This window comes from Trichosurus vulpecula, chromosome 4, assembly GCF_011100635.1.
Source record: "Trichosurus vulpecula isolate mTriVul1 chromosome 4, mTriVul1.pri, whole genome shotgun sequence".
Classification (NCBI taxonomy): domain Eukaryota; kingdom Metazoa; phylum Chordata; class Mammalia; order Diprotodontia; family Phalangeridae; genus Trichosurus; species Trichosurus vulpecula.
Window position 1 is genome coordinate 170,570,849 of NC_050576.1, and position 19,330 is coordinate 170,590,178.

Sequence of the window (19,330 nt, forward strand, 5' to 3'; positions counted from 1 at the left end):
GAGATATATTTCTGGACATGGCCAATATGGGATTTTGTTTTGCTAGACTATATTTGTTGTGAGCATTATAGTTTCCATTTTTTAAAATGTTCAGTGCGGGGGACTGTAGAAGGGAGAGAATAAATGTTTATGAAAATAAATTTTAAAAGAAAAAAGGGATAAATAAGACTGTAATAGGCAGAGATAGAGATAAGAGGAGAAAGGAATAGCATAGAGCTTGGAAAGCCCAGATTGTGTTTAGAGAACAGTCAGTTGTAATGTTTGGCTGGAGCATATAGGAGCTACAGATGATAAAGCTATAATCATAAAGGTCTTTGGATGCCAAGCTAAGGAGATTGGGTTTAATTCAGAAATAAGAAATATTCTACATTTTTTGAGCAATTCTGGCATGATCAGCAAAATATTTGGCAGGTGTTCAGGAAGGATTGGAGGAAGGAAAGACTGAAGGCAGGGAGAATGTTTAGAAAACTATTACAAAAAGGAAATAACGTGGGCCTGAATTAGGATGGTAGAACTGAGATAGGAAAAGAGAGAACACATGGATGAGACATTGTAGAGAATTTAAAATTATTTTTAAAATTGTAGAGGTAGAAATGATATGAATTGGCAAATGATTTGGATGTGAAAGAAGAGAGAAAAACTCAAGTCTTGCACCTGAGAGAATATACATAGTGGTGCCATGAACAGAAGTGGAGAAATCAGAGAAGAGCTGATTTGAGTAGCAAGATAAATTCAGTTTTGGACACATTGAATCTGAGATACCATCCACTTGGAAATGCTCAGTAAGTGGTTGAAAATGCAGGAGTAGAGTTTAAGAAATGGTGGCAGCTGATGAATTTAGAATGGTAGTTGATGGCCAAGGGACAGGCAGACCCAGAAGGTGAAGGATAGATCTTTTGCTAATTGGCGGCACTTAAAAGAAAAAAGAAAGAAGAGCAAAATAAAAGGAAACACCCTGTCAGAGAGGTGGATGGAGAAGGAAAATAATGCAGTTTGATAGGATCAAAGGAAGGAGATCATTTTAAGGAGAAATTAGGATGTATTTGAAGTGATCTAGCTTGCTTTTCTTCACCATCTGACCTAATGACTTAATATAAGACCTATACTTTTTTGGTTGTTTTTGTTTTTCCTTTAGCTGAGAGGTTGTTTGTTAAAAAAAAATTGTGCTTAGATTTTTAGAGTTTTTTTAGCTATAAGAAGCTCAAATGAATTTTATTTTCAGAAATAGAAATAACATTTATATAAAGTCTAGTTCAAATCCTTGTGTGATTTAAATAGCAGGGAAGCTATCTGTAATATAATGCTTCTGTCCTTCCTCTGCTTTTTGCCTATCACCTGTTTGGCTCTTGAAAGTCTCTGTTAGTTTAGTTTAATAGGATAAATTCTGGACCTGAAATTCAGAACACTTAGGTAATCAATTGCTTAGTCTCTCTAAACTCCAGGTACCTAATCTGTGAGATGGTTGGGGTTGATATGGAGGGATGGGGGTAGGGGTGGGAGGAGATGAGTGGGGAATTAATAGCTAATAATAGATTGTAAAGCACTTTGCCAATATAAAATGCTGGGTCAATGCTAAATAATAGTTTTAGTTTAGGAAGATAGGCCCTATTAGCAGAACAGAAATAAGAGGTGGGGGCAAAGGGCAGTGCTGCCTTGTACCTTGATACAGTGTACAAATCAGAAGCGCCGCCATTGATCTTCATTGACCTGTGACTTCTCAACCCAGGAATTTGGCTCCTCTCCCTAACTCTCTAAGTACTTCCCTCACCCACTCAGTCTTGGGGAGGCACCTCCCCAGACTCCTGACAAAGACAAACAGGAACTGCTGTTCAGCAGAGCCTGCTTGAACACAAAGAAGATTCTTCCTCCATTATCAGAACTTTATCTTTTCATATCTCTTGCCATCTGTGCTTAGCAAGAAAAATGGAGGGGTTTGAGCAGCTAGGAAATAACGAAGAACTCATAGTTCATAAAAAAGAGGCAAGGAGATATTTGGAATAGTTGAACATATTTTTGGCTTGAGGTGGCCTTTTGGCTTGCTGACTAAATCCCTAGTGAGTCAGAACACCGGAAAAGTGATTGTAACAAATGACTAATAACCTCACAAATTTCTGTGTGTTGCACTTATGTTTAAACTTGAAAAGTTAACATATGATTATATTCATATATAAACTTGAGGAATAAGAAATATATTTGTATATTTAAACTAGGAAGTTAAAACATGGATGGGGGATGATTAACCTTTGTCAAATTATCTTCCTGTATTTTGACCTATTATAGATTTGATCAGCAATCTAAAAAACAGTTCTAACTTTTGAGAGTGACTAGCCACTTCAAATCAAAGGCACATTCAACTATTTCAATGCTTTTGATGACTCAAACTTTTCCTTGAAACAAAGACCCATCTTTGTAGCATCAGTATTTTTCTGGTAATGTTATGGGCTACAAAATATGGAACACCACTCTCCAAATCATTAAAGTTGCAAGTCACTCAGAGGCCAATGCAGAGATTCATGGTAGGTGTGAATACATTGCAGCATATTGCCAATGAAAAACTGCACAGGAGAAGTGATATAAAATGTCAGTTGATTGAGAAAGGAGGTGAACCAGTGAGATAGTGACAGTGAGGGATGACCATAGGAGCAGTGCATATGTCCCACCGGTTTTCACAAATGTCCAAGAGATCTAGAGAAAGGTCTCCATCATATTGTTTGGGATCTTCCTTTGGTGGATTTAAGAGAATGACATAGACAAGAGTCATACAAGATGAGAAGTTGTAGATTGGTTGCAAATTGCACCATTGTATGTAGTATGCACATAGATGAGATCATAGATCTCATCATCATGGATGTATCATTACTCCATGTTCCATTTTGTTCTTCACACATCTGCTAAAGTGATATTCCATACCACTGCATTGTTCAAAAATCTCCAATTGGTTTTCTATTGCCTCTAGGTTTAAAATACAAATGTCTGTGTTTGACGTTTGAAGCCCTTTACAATCAATCTATCTCTAGCCTACCTTTCCAGGCTCATCACACATTACTTTCCCTCACAAATCATACTTCCAACTAAAGTGGCCCAGTTGTTGTTTCTCATACACATTGTTCTTTTTCCTGTGTCTTTGTCCAGGCTGCCCCCGATACACTCTGTTCTTCTACCTCTTAGAATTCCTAGCTCCCTTCAAAACTCACCTCAAGTGCTTCTTCACCCCTTACTTTCCATACCAACTAGTGTCTCCCCATTGCTTTGTATGTATTTTGTATTTGCTTATTTATGTATATTACCCCTATTAGAATGTAAGGTCCTTGTGATCAGGAATCGTTTCATTTTTATCTTTGAGTCTCCAGTGCCTGTGGCATAGTGCTTGGTATATAGTAGGCATTTAGTAGATGCTTGTCAGTTGATTCTACCGCAAAGATTTATTGTGACGATGAAATGAGATCTTGTAAAATAGCATTGTGTTTGGCAAACACTGAGGATCAATAAATGGGACATTCCGTGAACAGTTAATGAATTGATTGGGAATTAGGAAACTCAAAGAAGTTAACCTGAAGAAGGTGAGTTTTGAACTGTATTTAAATGAGGCATTAGAAGACAGAAGGGGAGAGAGACATACATCTTGAGGTCCCCTGCCCATCCTTAGGGAAGAAGGATATATAAAAAATGCTGGCTTTAAAATCAACTCAGCTGCCTTTCCTTGGACTAACATAGAATTCATTATGAAGTGGTGGTGTCTCTCTCTCCTGTATCACTGACTGTCTGTCTCCTTTGCTGGCCCTGTTAACTCTAAGTCTGTTATCCTTTGATTCACAATCTTTCCACTGTTACTAGGAAGAGCTCTTGACTAGGTAGATGTGTTTACAGCCCTGTGCAGCCAGAGCTACACATAGAGAAGCCAACTTTGGATAGGCAATATTACGGAACAGAACTAAAGCTAAACCCAGAATTCCTAAGGCAATCCTGATACTTCACACCTTAAGCAAGACAATGAGACTGAATGAAACAATATAGGCAATAGAATTTTTAAAACCTTTTGGTGAATTAGGAGGATGTCTGCCCCAAGCATATGCAGACTTTTCCCAGCAAATAGGCAGATGAGAACAACTTGTTTCAGTGGCCATGAAGGTGGCTGAAGAAGGCATTGTGAAACTAAAGAGCTTGGTCAGGCATCAAAGACGCCAAGGTCACCCACTGCTTCTGGAGCCATTGTCAGTCCTGACTTTTGTCCTGTCACTGGACTCTGATGACTCTGGAAGAGAGAGTGAGGCTGATGACTTTGAACAACTATGCCTCACTTAAATCCGGTTTACATGCAAGTCAAGACATCAGCCATGATGTTATTGGTTCTCTTCAAAAACAAAGGACCAACAACAGCAACCATACGTTAGGGGTACCTGAGACTTGTGGTTATAAATGAGTTATTGATAGGCCAGGGAATATAGCTAGGTAAATAATATGGCTTTCTGAGGTTTCATTCCTTTGTTCCTAAACCATAGAGCAAATTGATTTTATTTCTTAGAGTTTTAAAAAGGTTAATGCCTTAACCTAAATATTTTTATTTTGTTTTTAAATTTTTTTTTTGTTTTTTTTTATCAACTACATTAGCCATTATATCCCTCCCCTATTTCCTTCCAAGACAACCATATCATTTAACAAAGAGAGAGAAAAACAAATTAGTAAAATTAACCAAAATATGGAAAAAGTCAGTTATTATATGCAGTGTTTTATACTTTGCAAAGAAGAGCTGAGGTGGGAGAAGGTACATTTACATTTTTCTTCTTTGGAGCCAAACTTAGTCGTTATGATTTCACAGCCTTCAGTTTTAACTATTTTGATATTCTTTCCATGAATGGTAGTCATAAATATTTTTGAGTTCCATTTCCATTTGTTTTTTATTACATCTCTAAAAGCAAATATTTAAATGCATTTTAAATTTTTTTTTATTTTTTACAAACATTTATCATTTCTCCTTCCCTCTCACCCCTGCTACGACCAATTGAAGAACAAAATTTTTCCCTTGATAATTTCTTGAAAGATGATGTCTAGGCTCTTTTTTTTTGATCATGGCTTTCAGGTAGTCCAGTATTTTTTAAATTGTCTCTCTTGGATCTATTTTCCAGGTCAGTGGTTTTTCCAATAATATATTTCACATTGTCTTCCATTTTTTCATTTCTTTTTGGTTCTGTTTTATAATTTCTTGATTTCTCACAAAGTCACTAGCTTCCACTTGCTCCAGTTTAATTTTTAAGGCAGTATTTTCTTCAGTGGTCTTTTGGACCTCCTTTTCCATTTGGCTAATTCTGCCTTTTAAGGCACTCTTCTCCTCATTGGCTTTTTGGAGCTTTTTTGCCATTTGAGTTAGTCTATTTTTTAAGGTGTTATTTTCTTCAGTATTTTTTGGGTCTCCTTTAGCAAGTCGTTGACTTGTTTTTCATGATTTTCTTGCATCACTCTCATTTCTCTTACCATTTTTTCCTTTACTTCTCTTACTTGCTTTTCCAAATCCTTTTTGAGCTCTTCCATGGCTTGAGACCAATTCATATTTTTCTTGGAGGCTTTTGATGTAGGCTCTTTGACTTTGTTGACTCCTTCTGGCTGTATATTTTGATCTTCTTTGTCGCCATAAACAGATTCTGTAGTGTGAGTCTGAGTCCTTTTTTGCTGCCTGATCATGTTCCCATCCAACTACTTGACCCTCGAGCTTTTTGTCAGGGTATGAGTGCCTTCAGAGTGGAGAGTACTTTGTCCCAAGCTTTAGGGGGTGCACTGCTGTTTTCAGAGCGACTTCTACTCCATTCACCACAAGCTCTGCCACACCAGCTTTCTTCCTCCCCGAAGAACCACCAACCAGGACCTCTACCCAGATCCAAGCAGGGCAAAGCAAGAGAACCCTGCCTCTGTGCCAGCAAAGCAATTCCTGCACTCCAGTTCTGATTCACCACTTGATTACTCCCATCGGGTAGGCCTGGGGCCAGAAGCAGTTGCAGCTGGAGCTTCCTGCTGCTGCTGCTGCCACACCACCTTTGCCACCCTGGGACTGGGGCTGGACCATGCACTTCTCTCACCCAGATCCAGCAGTTTTCCCACTGACTTGCTCAGTTATCTTTGGCGTTTGTGGGTTGAGAAGTCTGGTAACTGCCACAGCTCAGTGATTCGTGGCCCTAAGGCCTGCTCTGCCCGACTCCTGATCTGGTTGTTCCTGGCATGGCCCACGCTGGGCTGTGCTTCTTTCTCAGTATGGTGTGATAGACCCTTCCCAGCGACCATCCAGGTGGTTGTGGGCTGCAGACTTGTTTCCCTCTGTTATTTCATGGGTTCTATAGCTCTAAAATTTGTTCAGAGCCATTTTTTTACAAGTGTTTAGAGGGATTTGGGGGAGAGCTTAAGCGAGTCCCTGTTTTCCAGCTGCCATCTTGGCTCCACCCCTTCAAAAAAAATTTTAAACCCTCATAACAATTAGGTATTTTTTAGCAAAATAATTTCCCTCACTGACCACATCCAAAAATGTATGCCTTACTTTGCATTTTAAATTTATCACCTCTTTGGTAAGAGACATAAGCCATGGGATCATGGTTTATTATTGCATTGGTCAGAGTTCTAAGGTCTTTCAGAATTTTTCTTTATGTTGTTATTGTCATTGTATAAGTTGCTCTCTTAGTTTTGTTCACTTTATACTGTTTCAAGTCATATTAGTTTTCCCAGGTTTCTCTGAAACTGTCCACTTCATCATTTGTTATAGCAAAATAGTATTGCATTACATTCATAGTTTATTCAGCCATTTCCCAGCTGAGGGGCATCCCCTCCATTTCCAATTCTTTGCCACTACCAAAAGAGCTGCTATAAATATTTTTGTCCATATGGTTCCTTTTCCTCTTTGATCTCTTTGGGGATATTGGCCTAATAGTAGTATCACTTAGTCAAATAGTATGCACAGTTTAGTAACTTTGGGGCTAGTTCTAAATTGCTTCCCAAAATAACTGGACCAGTTCACAACTCTCTTTACCTATTTTCCTGAAGCCATTTCAACATTTGTCATTTTCCTCTTGTGCCATCTTTGCCAGTATGATGGGTATGAGCTAGAACCTCAAGGTTTCTTTAATTTGCAGTTCTCTAAGTATTAATGCTTTGGAGCATTTTATATGATTATCAATAGTTTGAATTTCTTCCATTTTGAAAAATGCCTGTTCATGTCCTCTGACCATATTGAGGAATGGCTCTTGCATCAGTTCTTTATACATCTTGGATATTAGACCTTTATCAGAGAAGCTTGCTATAGAGCCACCCCCACTCCCAGTTAGCTGTTTCCCATCTAATTTTAACTACATTTGTTTTTGCTTGTGCAAAAACTTTATAGTTTTGTATTACCAGAATTGCCTATTTTATCTTCTGTGAACCTCTCTATCCATTCATGAACTCTTCCCATAGCTATAGATCTGAAAGTTAATTTCTTCCTAGCTTTTCTAATTTACTTGTGTTATCACCTTTTATGTCTAATTCATATATCCACTTGGAACTTTTCTTGTTATAGAGTGCGAGATGTTGGTCTATGTCTAATTTCTGCCAGACAACTTTTCAGGTTTCCTAGCAACTTTAGTCAACTGGTGGGTCCCCAGTAATTGGTGTTTTGGGTTTGTCAAACACTAATGCAACTGTGTTTCTTTGCTTCTTTATATTGTGTACCTAATCTATTCCACTGATCAATCTTTCTGTTTTTTTGAGGAGGTAGAATATTTTTAATACATTATCTTAACATTCATTTTTTTAAAATTTGGAGTTCCTGATTCTCTCCCTCTTTCCAGCCATTCCTCCATCAGAAGGCAGGCAATTTGATATCAGTTATACATGTGAAGTCATATACAGTATATTTCCATGTTAGCCATATTGGAAAAAAAGCAAGATAAAGTAAGTGAAAAATTATGCTTTAATCAGAGTTCATCACTTCTCTCTCTGGTTGTGGTTAGAATTTTCTTGAATCGCTATATTGATTAGAGTAGCTAAGTCTTTTACAGTTAATCAGCATTACAATATTGCTATTACTATGTACAATGTTTTCATGGTTCTGCTCACCATACTTTGAATCAGTTCATATAAATCTTCCCAGATTTTTCTGAAACCATCCTATTTATCATTTCTTATATATCATCATTCTCAATAGTATTCCACTACAATCATATACCACAACTAGTTCAGCCATTCCCCAGTCGATGAGCATTCCTTCAGTTTCCAATTCTTTGCCACCATAAAAAGAGCTGCCATAAATATTTTTTAACATATAGATTCTTTTCTTTTTTCTTTTCTGTCATTGGGAGAACTTTCTATTTTTTAACCAGTACCAAATAGTTTTAGTATTTTATTTTTTAAAAACAACTACAAATAATATGAGAGACTTCTACCTATAAAAATTTCAAAATCTTCATTCTTTTTATGAAAGACTAGATAGAAGGACAAATCCATAAAACTTAAGTGTTTCAGGGTTATTTGTAAATACAGTGTATCTGGTTAAGTGTAGAAGCCCAGTTAACTGTCTCCTTATGGTAAGAATGATTGAACTTTGTACCTCAAGAGGACCCAGCCCAAAGCCTTCTTTGAGAAGAAGTGTAGAGTTTGTGTTAATGCTGGCAGTGCCACCTGTCTGTTCCTGGGTGTGACTTCAGGGCCTCAACCTTTAAGATTAGCTCTTTGGAACAATGTCCAACTAGATGAGGGGCCTCAAGATGAGCTTCCTTTTCAGATAGAACTCAGTGAGAGAAATGGATTCATTGCTTATCTACCTGGAAGAGTTATACCTGGTTAGGCATCGAGACTCGGATCACCATATAGTACCTTAGCTGGTGGAACGTTTCTTATATAAATTGCTAGGGGCTCTTCCCAGATCTTCATAGTCCTAAGAACTTGGCAGCTTACTTCAGAGCCATCCTTCCAAAGAGACCTAACATAAATGCGGTAGAATTGGATGGCCTTCTTCTGAATATTGTTCTTTTGAACAGTTCTCAAGTATCACTTAAGTCTTGGCTAACCTGAGAAAACACCCATGTCTGTTTGGGAACACATTTGGGTACTTATTCTGCCCTAGTTAGACTAGATTCTTTTTACTTTCTCTGCTTTCAAAGTTGTCTTATCTGGTTTTTCAGCTAATTTCAAAACAAACCCAGACTGGTAGCTCTTCCTACCTCTCCCTGCTTACTTCCTCCTTGCTTGAGGGAGTTTAACTTTTCTTCAAACCTATTCCATCCCTTTGGATAACCCAAAGAAAGGAGCCTGGTGAAGTGCTGGGCAGCAAAAAAAAAAAAAAAAAAAAAAAAAAAGGAATGGCATATTGTCTCTGAAGAAGGATAATGAACTGAGAAAACTTAAACAAATAGCAAACAAAACCTCTGAGAGGAGGAGACTTGGTGGTAGGATCCAGGTGTACATGTAGTCTTAACTGTACTACGGACTACAGCCCATTAGCACTGCCAGAACCAGAGCTTTTGTGCTCCCTGATTTCAAGATACCTCTTGATCTTTCTAACTCCAGACTACTTACCAGGAAAGTATCTCTGAGCACAGCTTCTGGGTCAGGCTGCCTTTGTTGTGGCTAGGAGAACAGATGAGAGAGATAGCAGGGTGAGGTGGGTGGCTCAGGCTAATAGAAAGAAAAGGCCATAAGGCATGAGTGAGCCCTAGAGGAAGGTGAATTCAAGTTTGCTTAGGACCAAAACAGGCTTATAAGGAAACTGGGGATAAACCAGGACAGGACAAATTAATGAATACCTTGTGTATGTCTTCTTTCCCCACTCCCCTCCCCTCAACAATGGTAGGAAAAGATATTGAATCTGGAATCTAGAAATCATGGTTCAGAGATCCTTAACCTTTTCGGGTCATGGACTTCTTTGGCAGCAGTGCAGTGAAACCTGTGGACCCTTTCTCAGAATAATGTTTTAAAATGCGCAAAATAAAACATAGGATTACAAAAGAAACCAATTACATTGAATTATAGTTAAAAAAATACTTTTTAAAAGTTCACAGATCCCCTCTTAAGAACCCTGATTCTAGTCTGACTGTGCCATTTAACAGGCTGTTTAACTATGGGTATTTTCACCTCTTAGGACTTCAGTTTCCTCATCTGTAAAAATAGGGTGTTGGCCTAGGTGATCTCTGGGGCCCCTCCTAGCTCTGTAGATTTTTTTATGATTCTATAATAACTGGTTTTAGGATTACTAAGCCCAGTTCTGTTAGCTCTGTCCCATTGTCTTCCAGAAGATGGTGTGGTAAGTGAGCTTAAGTCATTTATTCAACAATACTTGTTGAATGCCTACTGTATGCAAGGCCTTGAAATATGCCCATTGTATCCCATCTTCTATTTTGTCACCCTACTCTCTATTGGACTCTGGCATATAATTTTATTGCCACATCCTACCTGGCTGCCTAGCAAGTATCTGGATTTACCAAAATGTACAGAAATCCTGATAGCACCAAATTTTCTTCTGTCTTACCTGCCAGGTGGCTTGAGGTTATATTCCCCCTACTACATTTTATAAATTAGAAAAATGAAGCTAGCAACCCATTAAGGGTCTGGTGCAGTGCTAGGATTAGATCCTAGAGTTTATTAACACAAATTTTAATGTAAGAAGTATAGACTACAACAGCTTACTCACTAAGGCATAGACTTTTCAATGACTTCTAGATGATGTACCAGGTAGACAGTAAGTATTGGCCTCTTTTAAGCAAAAGGCAAAGTGATGTGCCCGGGCCTTGATCAGTTTTCCTGTTTGTTGCTCAAACCTGTTTTTTCTTGGGAGAGAGTTTCTCTCCTAACCGTGTTGCTGTAGGACTTCTACTTTATGGTTTTGGTATGTCTTGCTAGATGATAGAAGGCAAGCATCTCTAAGTTTAGGTAGTGGAAGTTTAGAGTGGTGACAGTCTGAGAAGAGAAAAATAGAAGAGTGCTTTTGATAAAAAGCCAGTGTTTATGGTTACAGCAGAATAACTGTAGTAGGCAGTAAAGTTACCTACCCAAGGCCCACACGAATATCTGTCAAAATGAGACAACTTTGAGATTATTGCAAGGAATGAGGGAGAAAAAGACAAGACTTTGGAGTATCCATTCTAAGAGCTTGCCTGGAGAGCCTTTTTGGGTTATGGACTTCTCTGGCAGCATTAAGATCAACATTAAGAATATAAGATCAGCATTAGGGTTGGGGCTCAGCTGAGCCCAGGAGTACCCTTTGTGAGGAGATACCAAGATCACATGATGAGAAGAAATTGGAAGGCTAGCTGGAAGAACTTGTTTAGTAGGGTTGAAGAGGGGTGAGCCCAGTTGGGAAGTGACCATGGCTAATGAGGTGTCCTGGATAGGGTCTTGTGGATTATATGCATTCACTGTATACTTAATAATGATAATTTTGGGTGTGGAAGGAAGAAAACTGAATGATTGATTTAAGTAACAGGAAAGGCCTTATTGAGGCAGGTACGTAGGCCAATCAAGAGAAGAAGACAGAAAATGAGTCAAAGGAGCAAGCTAACAAATCAAGAAAACACACCTGAGACTGAGCGGAACCAAAGATAAAGCATAGAACAAAGGAAAAAATATAGTATTTGAGTAGTTATACAGGCCGTGAGAGCTGTATGTGAGCCAGGTCCATCCCATCGCCACCTAGTTGGGCCCCTCTTAACTTGCCTGTTCTGACAAGCCCTGGAAATTGGTGGCTTCCTAGTCTTTCTGGACTTTTAAATGACCTATCAGATGAATCTTTAGCCCATAGAGTTTCAAAAGCTTCTTCTACTCTTTGAAAATGGAAAGGTATTTTTGGTCCCCATCCTGCCCTGATCACTAGAGCCCATTCTGCCAACTTCACTTCCTCCTGTCATTTTTCTTGGCTCTGCTCTGGTGTCATTGGGAGGACAGATTGCCCAATGTGGAAATCATGTTTACATCTTCGTTATTTAGAGACCTTGGGGCGCAAGGAAGCAAAAACACTTGGTTTTTTCTTCCTGGGAGTCCTTTTCATTGCCTTATGTTCCATGTAGCTAAGGGCCAAGATAGCTACTTTGTTCTTGCCATAAAGGGCCTTCTATCACCAATGCTGTGACTCTTGTTTGAGTAGTTTTTATAGTCAGATATAAATTATCAGCAGGTAGATTTTCATCTCTTGTGAATTATTTGTGAGAAATTTTAAATTCTTGGCAAAACACATATGTAGATTATTGGAAGTTGATTGTCCCCCAGAGTGGGAATTATTTGGGACACACTGTTGAATGGCCACTTCCCTCTACCACCAGAGATGATAATAATATCTCCCAGATCATTCCTCTCCCCTCCCCTCCATAATGGAAACAGCTTTAGAAAATATTACTTTTTTTGCCTATACAAAACATAATTGGGAAAGCAATTTGTTGGGGCAGAAAAATATGTGCATTTGAAACTACACAGAAATGACATTCAGATTATTCTTTTTTTTTGTATTATTCTACTTCACTGCTTCCCTTCATTAGCATGGGAATCATTTTTGATTTGATTTGGTTTGATTTGATTGAATTATTTTGATCCAAATCATTATTTGGAGACCTTGAGGCACAAGGAACAAATACATTTGGTTTTGTTTTCTTCTTCGGAGTCCTTTTCCTTGTTTCAAAGTTCCCCATATCTTAGAATTACATTAGAATTGGGATTGAAGGAATAGAAAGAAAAGGCCAGGCCGTATTGAATTCAGAAGGTATCTTTTTGACCTTTCATTGGTTTAAGGACCACAAAGATATGGTGATCCAAAGACCTTCTGTATTGCTTTGTATTACTCTTTCCTGTCCTTGCCTTTCTAAAAGACCTTACAGTTGGGGCAGAGTTAGCTATGGAACCCCAGTTTCCCTTGTTAAGGTCTGGCTCCAGAACAATATTTAAGTATAGAATCATAGAATTTCAGAATTGGAAGAAACCTTAGAAGTCTTCTTGTTCAAACACTTCCTGAAGCATTCAGTCCTTCTACAGAGGTTATCCAGTTGTTCCACTTTACTTGGTGTCATTCTGAGAAAGTTGGACTAAAGAATTGTACTTAGAAAATAAGTGAATAAGTTATAATTCTTTAAAGATTTAAATCTTTAAAGACACAGATCAAGTAATAATATTCAGGTGCTTTGGCTGTGTTTAAGTGGTAAAGCAGGAAGTGGTGGACCCGAGCAACTTCCTTTTTGGAGCCCAAGATATATTTCAGTAGGTCTCAGCAGAGTTAAGATGCACATCCAGCTCTGCTGCCTGCCAGCTCTGAGCTTCTTCCATTAGGCCAATATTCAAAAGAACCTTTTTCTTACCCCAGCATTCTCCTTGACTTCAGCCTACGAGGAGATGAAGCAAACACTGACAATTCCCTCTTTGTTCCTGACAGGCCTTGAAAATAGGCATATCTAATGAAGGAACCTCTCACATATTCCCTTATGCTAAATCCTGTGATACACTTTTCCTCTGATTCTATAGGTTTCCTCAGTTGGTAAGAACAGAGAATTTAGGCCCTGTTTTATTCTCCAGACATACTGGGTTCCAACTAGGGACTGACTCATCTAGAAGACTCTGCTAGATAATGAATGAATTGTTCAGAGATGGAGGTAAAGGTCAATATCCTCTGCTGTAGTCAGTGAATCAGCCTAATCATATTATAAGGTCCCAATCCACTTTCTAATCTCTTCTGTCTTGCCTTTGCTCCTTATACTTAGCTTTTTGCTGGGGGACATGCCCTTCACACTCCATCCTCACTCCTAGTCATTGGAGTTTAAACCTGAAGCTTAAATGCCCAGTGGCCGTTTTTTGCTGGAACAAGCTGTGGCAGGTGTGTTTTACCAAGTTTAGTACCATCTTCCTTGTTTCCCTCAGGGGATCAACTCAGTAACAGAATCTTGAGGGGGTTCTGCCCTAGCGTCTTTTCACACCCCAGACTCAGCTGACGCTCCCAGGCCACAGGGAGTGAGGAGCCCTGACTGATCTGTTTTACCACTGAGTCATGTTCCTCACAGAGGAGTTGGTTTTCTTTGGGGACTCTCTCTGCTGGTACAGTATCACATCATTACTACCATCGACCTCCCTTCAGTCTCCCTGAGTCAGCCTGTTTTCTAGTCGGAGCAAAAATGGCTAGCTTTTTTCTAGCACCTAAAAGCTGAAAGCAAGGATAAAAGTCCCTTTTATCCTGTTTTACACTATGAGGATGCAGTGAGAGAAAAACAAGAAGGCTCTTTGAAAAAATAAAAAGGATTATCAAATGCTAGGCTTTATTATCATCCGCATAAATTTGAGAGGTACCCAGAGTGTAGGAATCTTTCTGCTTCTTATAGAAGACCTTTCTAGAGAGTAGGAAAGTATGGATAGCTATCTACCTAGTACAATGCCTCCATTTCTTGCTGAGAACCAGCTCCATATTGTGTTTATTTAGCACATAAGACATTTCTAGGTTGTACTATGTGTTCAGGTTGCCTTGGTGATGGGATTGGGATGAGGGAGATGTTTAAGGGTCTTTTTTTTCCTCCCCCAGCAAAGCCATCTTCTCTACTGACTCCCTGTCTTAGTTACTGCCCAGTGCCTTCATGATGCAGCCAGGGAGACCAGAGCTAGAATTCTGCTTCAGATGCTTCCTAGAGGAGCACACTTCATGATGCAGGGCCTGGAACCAGTTTCCTATAGCCTAGGAATAGCTTTGCTGGGCCCAAGGCAAATAGACTTAGTGAGTTTCTTTGGGACTTGTCCCTCTTAGGAAGCAAGGAAAGAAAAAGGCATTTATTAAGTGCCTATTATGTGCCAGTCACTGTGCTAAGCACTTTACATATATCTAATTTGATCCTTATAACAACTGTGGGAGGTAGGTGCTGTTTTATAGTTTCACAGGTTTTTTTTTACAATTGAGGAAACTGAGGTTAAGGGACTTGTCCAGAGTCACACAGCCAGTAAGTGTCTGAGGGTAGATCAGAACTTAGGTCCATGACTCCCAAACCCAGCAAGCACTCTATCCACTGCATCTTCTAGACATCTCTTAGGGCTAAAAGGCACGTAATTAAGAAACAAGTAACCCATGCATTGGATATGCCAGTAGTTCCACTGGATGGGCAGTTGTCTAGAATTCTTCCAGGCAGGTATTTTGGAACCAAGTCAATTTATTAGCCTTAGTTACTACCCCTTAGATATGTGAAGCATATATCAAGGAAGCCAAGAGGGAGCACAAAAACATTTGGCAGATGAGAACCTATAGAAGTAACTGTTCTAGTGGGTTTCCTGAGACCCAGTGGAAAGAGAATCAGATTCCAACATGATTGGGACATTGTATACCTGCTTTATTTGAAAAACCAGAGATAGAAGGCTTAAAGGACAAATAGAATTCTTGATCCAACCAGCACTATTTTGCCACTGGCTCCTTACCCAACTCTTATTATTTTTGGTACCTTTCTCATTTTCTATTTGTTTCCTTTCAAATCCCAGATTCCACCACCATCACAATGACAGTTCTTTTTATCAAAGTGTTCACACTACTATGAAGGATATAAACAAAGTTCCTTCAAGTCTTCAGACTCCCTAATGGCTAGGGCCAAGGTCAGAGGATTTGAAATTAATGTTTCTTCCTGATGACTTCCAAAGCTTCCCTAAATTGCTTGTCTTTCTGTTCCTGCAGTCCCATCCTCTTTACCTATGCAATGCCAGTGATGACGACAACCTGGAACCTGGTTTCATAAGCATTGTCAAGCTGGAGAGCCCAAGGAGAGCCCCCCGTCCCTGTCTGTCATTGGCCAGCAAGGTAAGTAATGACCAGTAGGGCAAGAGCCATAACCAGTTTTCTGGTTTTGAGAGGATCACATGTTATATGGTTCTGCCCTGATCTGCAGAAATAATTATCATCCACTAATTCAGTTGGTTACTTTCTCCGTGATTTCCTGCCCAAGAATCTATGCTATACTTATCCCATAGTTGGAATTATGAGGTGGTCATTCATTGGCTTGTTTTCCTTTGACTTTGAAAGGGTCTTCTGAGAAAGATCTCCATATGGTTTCCCTCTGTAGATCTGCCAAAGATGAGGCATGATTTCACATTGGAGGTTCCCACTCTCTCCTTGCTTAGAACATCATCATCATCACTGTCACCATCATCGTCATCGTTGTAATAACAATAATTCATATTTACATAATACATAAGATTTATAAATCCCTTGCTGAAAGCAAGTCTCAGACTATGATTCAGTCATTTAGAAAACATTTTTTAGCATCTGCTACATGCAAGGCACTACAGGGGATACAAAAGGGTATAAAACATAGTCCCTGTCATACAGAAGTTTATAATCTAGTAAGTGAAATAATCAAATTAGACAAATAGTATATAACAAGAAGCGTGTGTTTAGTATAAGGTGCTACAGTAATTCAGAAGAAAAGATTGATTCCCAATGGGGTTTTGTAAACCTTTAGGAATCAAAGTTGACTCCATGCCCTGCCCAGCCGACTGATGAGTGGCCAGTAGGGTCTACTTTGGGATCTAGGATTCAGTTTTTTTAGGTTACATCCCCCTGTCCAATGGTCTGTGAAGTTAGTCAAGGCTCAAAGTACATTATAGAGGAATAACTGAGGCCAAGAGACGTGATAGCTTGTGCCAAAAGTGCAGGGCAGGTTGGGCAGAAGCATGGGGTAAAAGGGAAATAATATCATTTTGACAGAGTGCTAGGAACTACTGGGTCTCCCTGGTTTTCCCACATGGAGAAGCAGGGTGAATGCTGTATGCTTCTTTAGGGATGCAGGAGTTTTCCACTCTTGCGTTTGCAAAAGTGAAGAAGCACAGGAACGGGCCCAGCAGCCTTGAAACAGGTTCAGTGCTGCTCCGTGGTCTGGTCACTTAGTATTCCTGGGGGTTGCTAAACAATTTTCTTTGCCACCCTTGGCGGTCTGGCTACTTCTTGTACTTTTCCTAGAGAGGCTGTCTGTAAAATTAGTGTCTGAAAACAGAATCATCCTTCATCCTGAGGACTTGTCTATGAATCTACATTTTAATTTTTAAACTGTCATTCCTTTAATTCTTCCTTGGAGGATTCATCCTTTCCCTTCTCTTCTCATACCCCTACCTCTCTGAGAAAATTTTTAATGGCTTCATTCTAGCACCAGTTCCCTTCAGAAGAAACCAAGGAGATTGCTTGGGCTTCTTGGAGGATGTGGAAATTGATGGCTTTGTATTTCCACAAATACCAGTCATTTGCTGCCATCTGTCACCAAATCTGGCATTTTTGCTCAAACCTGGGCCAGGAGAATCCACTACCTGAAAGTCCTGTTTGTTTTTGCCTGTTGGCAAACATCCTAGGCTCTTTGATCATTTTTTACTACTTCGTAATTATGGGCTGTAATGGGCTGGGACGTTTGAACGTTGCAATAATTACTTTCTACTGTTCCTTACCCCAACTCTTCAAAGAGAAGGGTGGGGATGGTAAGGAAATCTTTAGAAGACTGCCTTTCTCCTTTGTGCTGTGCTATCCTGGTACCTCCATCTACTATCTAGTCCATACAGTCTGGATGGAATCTCACATTGTTTTTCCTAGATCCAACTGTCTTCATTATTTCTGTTTCCTAGATAGTGAAACTAGGGTGGGGGTGAAGATAGGAAATGCAGGACTCAGGAATCTTGTTTCCTAGAGCTATAAGATAATTCCTCAAACCTGCTTACTCCTGGGTAGTCAAAAGGAAGATGGAAACCTGGGCAGGTTTAAAGTTTGTCCCTTCCCCCCACCCCTTTAATATGCCCTGGAGTCATAGTGTTCCTAATGGAATTTTCCATTTTTCCCTAGCTGCTGGTCCTTGGCCCAGCTATACCACTCCAGATACCCCATTCTTCCATTCCTTAGGTCTGATTAGACCCTTGGACTGATCTAAGCTCAGTTCTGGAGTCACAGATAACTGGAAAGGGAGGTAGCCAGGCATACCTATGGATTCTCCTTCCTGGGAAGGTTTTCAAAACTGGAGATTTTCCTTTTTGCAAGGATAGCCCAGTGCCTGGAGGCAGGGGGCTGAACTAAATGACCTCTTGCACTCTTATTCTAGCGTTCTGTGACTTTGCAGGCGATTGACTTTCTGAGCTTTTGTCTTAGAACTGGGACAGGCTACAGGCTTCCCAGCCCTGTCTTGGGAGGAATGAATGGGTGAGATTGAGAAGATGCTCTCGCCCTTATACTCTTTCTTGTCACAGAGGGTATTGCCTTGGTATCTCCTTCCCCTTCCCCCCAGGCTCCCTTGCCCAGAGGCCGTTGGAATTAGGGCCCCCCTCCCCCAGGGGAGAGGGAAGCCTGGTGGAGCCTGCCTGGCAGGAGACCTGCCCTGACAGGCTCTTCCTGGGACACAGAGATCAAAGAGCTGGAAGAAAAAAAGTGTAAGTAAATTCCAGCCCCACACTCCGCTCCTCTTCCTGCTACCACCTCATACATTTAGGTTAACTCCTTCCCTGCTGATAAGGAGGCCTCAGACCATAGCAGGCAACTCTAGGCAGGGGGCAACTGATCTGAGGAATCCATGGAACTAAGATGTTATCATTGAGATAAAATCGTTTGCCCTAGAATATAAACTGGCTAGTGGCTGAAAGAGCCATTTACTAAAGTGGGAGGAGTTGGGGACTATTACATTCACCCTGGGAATCCTCTACATACTCCCCCTTCCCCACTCTCCTGCCAAAAGTATCTCCCGTATACAACCTAGTTTAGTTTTATTATCTTTCTCTTCCCTGTGTGTCTTTTTTATGTCTGTGTATCTGCTCTGGGAAAATGAGTTTCCTTTCACTGTTATCTTCTATCTGTTTTGGAGTAGAAATATCCTCTCACTTCTCTTCCCCTGGTCTCCTGATGTTACCATCCAGCAAGAGTTAGGGGACAGAGCTAAGAATGTAGACTCCTTTAAGTTATCTTGAAGTGAAGCCAGGGAAAGAGCTAGCAGGCCTTGGCAGGGTTCCAAAGCCAACGTGTGTGTGTGTGTGTGTGTGTGTGTGTGTGTGTGTGTGTGTGTGTAAGGGAGACAGGTGAATGTGTGAAAGGAGACTTTTAAGGTAGACCGTTGTAGGGCCATGGGAAGGAGAAGGAAAGAGTCCACTAACAATATTGCCCTAGGTTCTCAAAGTACCACTTAAAGAATTAGGCCCTGGGCTCTGCTCTTAAGGAAAGGTTCCCCTCTCAAGAGCCAAGATCTCTGTTCTCCCCTTTTCCTACCCTCACCTCTGGGAAGGAAAAAGGAATGGGTAGATGCACTACTCCTGCTTCAGGGACCTGTACTGAGAGTACCTTTCTCTTCTCCTTTGAGGAGCAGAGTAAACATGCCTAGAAGGAGGGGGCAGTGTTGCTATGGAACCTAGGGCACGGGTATCTTTG

General features: G+C 40.1%; 1 protein-coding gene across 1 annotated transcript in view; it reads left to right on the forward strand.

Annotated features, from left to right (window-relative positions):
* RNF43 (ring finger protein 43) overlaps nt 1-19,330 on the forward strand; it is a 98,562-nt gene that overhangs the window by 71,117 nt on the left and 8,115 nt on the right. Inside the window, exon 2 of the mRNA XM_036756875.1 lies at nt 15,623-15,745. Within this exon, the coding sequence (XP_036612770.1) occupies nt 15,623-15,745 (123 nt within the window). The remainder of the gene's footprint in view (nt 1-15,622; nt 15,746-19,330) is intronic.